This window comes from Echinococcus granulosus (genome assembly GCF_000524195.1).
Source record: "Echinococcus granulosus chromosome Unknown EG_S00133, whole genome shotgun sequence".
NCBI classification, from domain to species: domain Eukaryota; kingdom Metazoa; phylum Platyhelminthes; class Cestoda; order Cyclophyllidea; family Taeniidae; genus Echinococcus; species Echinococcus granulosus.
In genome coordinates, this window is record NW_020170513.1 from 7,390 (window position 1) to 13,813 (window position 6,424).

Below are 6,424 nucleotides of genomic sequence, written 5' to 3' on the forward strand. Positions count from 1 at the left end.
GATGCACATTCCATGTTCATCTTCCACCCTCGAATTAGTCGATGGAGACTGTGTGTGAAGGCGAGACATCGTGCAGCGTCGTGGTCGGCGTCACGGAGTAAACCATACGGTATTTCCACCTCCCCTTTGACTGACCAACGCATGCTGCGAGTGGATGACACGGATTACGGTGTGCATCCAGAATACTGAGCTTGACATCCGAATAAATGTCATCTTCCTCTTGATCCACTATACGAAAAATTCACCGATCAATCCCCATTTTGAACCTTCTACATCTTCTGTCGGGAGGAATTTTAGCTGTCGAAAGGTAGGGCGTTGTGAGTACCTCCCAGTTTCAGCTGCACCTCGTCCTTACTCGTCAATCGGTAAGTTAGTTTGGTGAAAATCGGAGGGGAAAAACTTCTTTGTGCTGATCTGAAGTGGGATAAACTGATGTTTATAAACATCGAAATGGTGGAAACTAATGATTCAAAATGACCAGTTTTGGGGTAAGTTAATTCATTCCGCGATGATTGAACCCTTTTATAATGTAAATTAGTGAAGTAGAGAGCCCACTTCTGTGTTTAGAAGTGGTCCGTAATTGTGTTGATTTGTCTAGAGCTTGACTACCCAGATGTCCACGAAAAAATAGAACCATCTAAGCATGGGTATTTAAGGTGGCAGCACCTGCTATTGTATATTTATCTGCCTGCTTTGTACTCAGCAAATCATTGTGGCATTTAGTGTTTGATGGCTGTCTTCCTATTTATAAAAACAAAACAGCCTCTTCCTAAATTCACTCTAAGAGGCGTTGTCCTTGAATGTGATCATATTCCAGGGGTTGATTGGTTGATGGCTATTCTGTTAATGCAATAGCGTTCATTTCGTTGGTCCGATGACTTAATGGAAAGCCGCTTCTCACTTCATATCTGATGTTATTATACTCTCGCCTAATGTTTAGCTGAAAATCGGATTTGTCTTGAAGTTGGAAACGCCCGATGCACGGTTTCCATCCATTCGAACACCTAAAAACTCCTCTTAAGGCAAAATTTTCTTTGTCAAAATTGCATGTGAAAAAGACGAACAATCCAGCTTCATTTCTGGGTATACTGGAAAACTGCTTTTTAATTCAAGCGCCGAAAATTCTGACTGAGGTTGTGTAAAGCTGTGAAATAGTTGTGTTATGGAAATGCCATTCGTTTCAAGGGTGGTCTGTTCCACTGCACTGCTAGCATTTTCCACCTCACCGTTATTTGCATGTCAACACTTAATGCAACGTCAATGTCATGCTGATGTCTGTCACACCACATGGTGGTAACGAAGCTGGCACCCCACAACTTGTAGTTTAGGTGTAAATGGCAGAGAGTCGGCTTACAAGAGGCCACATATTCCACCTTTCCTCATGCCATCCCGTCGTGGCAGCTCGGCTGCTAAACTGACCTGCCTTATGGTCAATTTTAGTAATAAACATGATTGGCGGAAGCCCCTTCTCGTTTCCAGATAACCGCATGGTGGTTATGGCCCTCTCCTTACCGGCCAGTGCATGGTGGGACCTCAGTATATGGGCCATAAGGTGCATGCAGAGAACCAAATTGGCAATTTGATTGCAGGACGTCATTCTCCTAATCCTCCACTGAAACAACTCATTAGTGAAATTCTCTTTTGCCTACTCTACAACCGCTGTCAAGAGGAGGCTCAATTGGTCGCTAGTGTAAATTTGTGTGTCCTCTCCCTTTAACTTGCCCTTTTCACAAATTTGTGGCTTATTCAATCCCAATTTTCCTTATACAGCATTTGAACGATAGAGTGCAGCAAGGATAAGGAGAGTTGGAGAAGCGATCATGATTGATTTTAAACGACAAACACCATCCAGTATGGTGGTACCTGGCTGCTATGTGATGGTTGATTAGTCCAAATTAGTGTAGCATGCTGTCATTTCGTCACCTTATTCGCTCAACTAAACGTATTCTAAAGTTTGTAGGTGTCAGACTTTCAATCGACCCCCGCCCCGCCGCTTTTCAGGAACATGATTATGCCACTCCAGATTCTTCGTGTGAGATCACCGATTCTGGTTGTGCCTGCAGACAGACAACATCAACTCCCTATTTAACACTGCCCTATATGGTACCATTTCGACCAAAGCGCAGTCTGGCTGTAGGAGTTGGTCAAGATATTGAAGATTGCAAGCAGAAAGGATGGGACAGGCTTGGACAAAATGACTCACATCCGGTGGTTATCTGGTAGACACCTATTGAGAAGCTAAAGGAGGATATCCTCAGTGAGTGCCTTCGGCAAGGGAGCCGTAGACACCCTTCCTCTAACGCGACTGCGGATGCGGTACTCAGACAGCACATTGTCGTGGTATCCTGTGCTAGTGGTACGCTATCAGGGGAAGTGGTTGTCTTGTGAAGCTCACCGAATAGGATGGCAAAATATATTCTAGCTGGAATATTAACACCAAAGCGTAGATAAATGCATCATTTGGCCTGTTTTGTGATAAAGATAATCCTGCTATGTTTAGTTAATTACCCAGTGTTACTTAAACGCGGCGACCTCAACAGCTACCAAAGTAAGGGTGGAATGAGGCCAGAAAAATGTCTGGGAAAGGTCGTGAACGGATGAGTAGAGGTGTAACATAGGATGGATATAAATAAGAAATTAAGAATAGGTGGGTGGACGAATCGATGCGGGATTGAGGGGTGAGTGAATGGTTTGGAAACAGCTTAATTCAGACTAAAGGAAAGTGGAAAAGCAAAGAGAGCCTGAAGGTCAAATTGCTAGGTGAGCGTCAAGTGCTGGCCTAATGGTTAAGGCAAGAATTTCCGTTCATGGAGGCCCTTTCTGCTCTGTATTGTTTAACGAAATGTAAAAAATTGACTTTAGGACCTTAATCAAACCCAAAAAGCACTCCAGCAAAAGCTCACGTCTAACTCGTTAACATCGATACTTTCCTTTGAATTCGCCTACTATTTCCTCTGATTTCCGCAGATTCGTCATGACATTGAGATTCTTTTAACATTTTTTGAAAATCAGAAATAACAAAACTCGGTCGCGGTAGAGGTGTTTGTAGTGCTGTTGCAAATTCTACCACTTTAACCGCATATAACATTTGGGTACGTCCTCACATCCGCCGCGGTCCAGATTGTCCGCCTTACCGATTGCTCAGGTCTCTGCTGATTCTATTGCCGCTGTAGCAGCTGCTGTCGGCTGTAATTCTAGAGATAATCTTTTGTCCTCCCTTTCCTCAACAATCTTATCTTCCCCATCAATCCAAAAACCTTTCTATTTATTTCTACAAGCTGGGTCTCTACTCTTACCACCGTCCTCTAATTTTACGCCCGAGTAGCCACTATTGACGACGTCATGACAAAGGCGATGAAGATATCTTCGCTTTGAATTCCCCCTTCTCTTCTCCACTCATTTTAACTTTTCCTTTCTTGGATGCAACCACCTTCCTTCCCTTCTCCTGATGCCCACCTATGCCTTCTCTAGGATTCGCTTCTTCTCCTGTCCATTTCTTGCTCCTTCCATTTTCTCTTCACATTGGCATCTCACAATTGCACGAGTGCACACCAGGTAACCAATGACAACGATGATGCCACAAATCACTTTCATCTCTCCATTTGGGCACAAATACTAAAATTTATCACAATTTTACTAACTTATACGCTACTAATTCTGCATCCGCTTATTCGTCGTCTTCACACGGTGGAGAAGGGTTCACAATGCCTTGGTATCAAAATGATGCAAGATTGTGGAGGGGACTTGAGAATGTTTGTCCGTTTGGAGGGTGACAACCGTTGCATGCTAAATCTACACGATATGAAGAGTATCTCCAGATCAACATATCACTCCACATTCGTCCACTTCTCCTCGTCACCATTTCCGTGCTGACAAATCATCCATGCTTATTACTCTTCCCACCAATTATCACAGTTGTGTTCAAAGTATTAACTACAAGATAAGAAAAAAAACATCAAGTGACCTGAGAATGAAAGCTGGTGGGGGAGAATCATGCAAAACGCAGAGTATATTAAACTTAGTCATCGTACCTGTAAAGGGGGCTCCCACGGCTTATTGGACTTAGTGTCCTAAGGAAGTCTAAATAGAAAGAGAAAATCACCACTTTATAGTCAAGTTCTATCCCTGCCAAGCTTCATGGCCTCTAGTTCTTCAAATTAACGGTTCTACAAATGCCTCGGATGCCCTAGTTGGTAATCACTTACCAGCACGAACTCCGACTCTTTTCAACCAGTTATTCCAGCCGAAATTCACTTCTTCGTGGTTGAAAATCTGGCAGCAAATACGGTAGAAATGATGGGAGGCAAGACTGGATATCGGGAAGCAGAGGAGGAAGGTGAAGAAAATCGACACAAATGTGTATAAACAGGGATGCCAAGTTAATGAATTTCAAGTGTGGGAGGGCAGCTACAACGTGCTGTCTCGGCACACAAAGAACAATGTAAATGTCTGCCTTAATGATAGGCAAGCGAGTAAGTAAGTGGGGGAATGCATTGCTGATGACGGCTTCACGGTGTTTTACTGAGCTGTGAGGAGGGAGACAAAGCGAGTGATAAGGTCTGCTTTAATTGAAAAGAAGAGTTCCGCTGCTGATATTAGAAGACGTGACCAAAAACTGTGGACGATGCGCCATACCAACGCCAACTTCTGTTCACCCCATTTAAAGGCGTTGGTTGTTGAGCATCAAGGCACCTTGGTAGCCGAGATTGGCGATTTGAAGGGGAAAAGCCGTAATGGCTGAGTTATGTGCCTGAAAGCAAGTCGCATCAAAGAGGTGACCAGGGTCCTCGTATCTACAACTGAGGGAATGAGTCTTGCTGGAGGAAGGGGGTTAATGTTATGACGGTGTGCTGCGCTGATCTACAAGGCTCACCGACACTCACCAGCTGTCCTCTTCCACTGTCATTGCCCGAATGCACGAACTTGCTTGGTTGCATTACCACCTTCATAGTGTATCAAACTCCAGTAAAAGGAATGAGGCATTCGCACCTTGATCACACAAACCACCCGCCACAGTGTCATTGGACTAGAGCAGCACGAGACGTCGATTTCCAGGCCATCTTTGTTGTTTCGTCCAACTTAGAGTGAACTCACGGAGTAGTAGTGGTAGAGGTCGGGTAATGGGGGACGCACAACTAAGGTGTGCGGATGAGTGTCGTGTATGTTTGGAGTCATTGGCGCTCTAACGCAAAAACCACTGCGATATATTAGAAGGTGATGGTTTGTCACCGTAGTCATAGTTATCTGCCCCTCCCCTCTTCAGTGTCATTATAATCCCGCAATGCAAGGAGACACCGAAACCGTAAGTTGAGCTTCGTGCCAAATGCTAAACACCTAGTGTGCAAACAAGTAGTTGACGTGATTCTTGTATCCATGGCTTCTGTCTACCTGGTCCTGTATTAATAAGCGTAGATTTGCTTGCCTATCCCAGGGAGACACAGGAGATGGAAACTGTTTGGAGATGCTGACAAACTTCTACTTGGCCATCCTCATGCCTTGAATGTCGACGTCGGCATCGCAACAGCGTCCACCACCACTATTACCACCACAGCAGCAATGGCCCTACTAGGCTAAATTCTACTTTCATTCCAAAGTCAGTAGTAAGACATAACAATACATATGGAGCAATTTTAAGTCAGAAATAGATGCAGAAGTAGGGCGATGAGATGTCTGTTTAATGGGCGTTTAGTGTTGACAATTTAGTTTGTACTATCCGCCACTGTTAAAAGAGGTGGCAATCATCTGTGGAGTCTCCAAGACTTCACTAATGCTAAGTGATAAGTGACTGTGCAGGACTAAGAAGGAGATGCCTCAGAAAAGGTTTGGCTTCTACTAAAATCACTTTCGGCAACTTTTTGTGAATGTTTTATCAACTGAATGTGATTTTTTCTTGGGCCTAGCTAAGCTCGAACTAGTGGACATTAGGACGATCTCACATGCACTCTCCAACTAATCACAGCGCATGGAATAGTGGGATTGAAGGACACCTGTTGTGCGCTGGATGAAATTCGCTCCTTCTTAATCATCCATTATGCCGGCACTTACTCTGGGCTGCCAAGTTTTTGCGTCAAAAGAAAGCTCGCTAATGCAAAATTAGCAGGTGCCACATCCAGTTCAAGAGTACCTGTCATACTGGTCTTATTTCAGTTTACTCGCCTAGCACCACATCAACATGGAATGACGACGCAAAACAATAGCCTCCTGAATTGCCCCCCCCCACCCACACCTGACCATATGATGACGCCCCGATGTACCACATAATAATCGCATTCGGACAAACCCCTCCCCATCCATATAGTTGTCAATCCTGCACCCAACTATCTGCCCGAGGTCGCATATCTGTCTAATTCTCTGAGAGTCCTATAAATCTGTTCCACTTTCCTTTACTACTGACCTTACTACCAATTTCTTTGGCGTGGATACC

At 44.3% G+C, this 6,424-nt stretch overlaps 1 protein-coding gene across 1 annotated transcript; it reads left to right on the forward strand. All coding sequences in view use genetic code 11, as the record gives it.

Moving 5' to 3' along the window:
* Positions 1–473: 473 nt before the first annotated feature.
* On the forward strand, positions 474–1,717 carry EGR_09123 (hypothetical protein; the record flags this gene model as incomplete). Its single annotated transcript, XM_024498372.1, has 2 exons — positions 474–488; positions 1,520–1,717. 2 exons carry the CDS (start codon positions 474–476, stop codon positions 1,715–1,717), a joined length of 213 nt encoding a protein of 70 aa, XP_024347194.1.
* Positions 1,718–6,424: the final 4,707 nt, after the last annotated feature.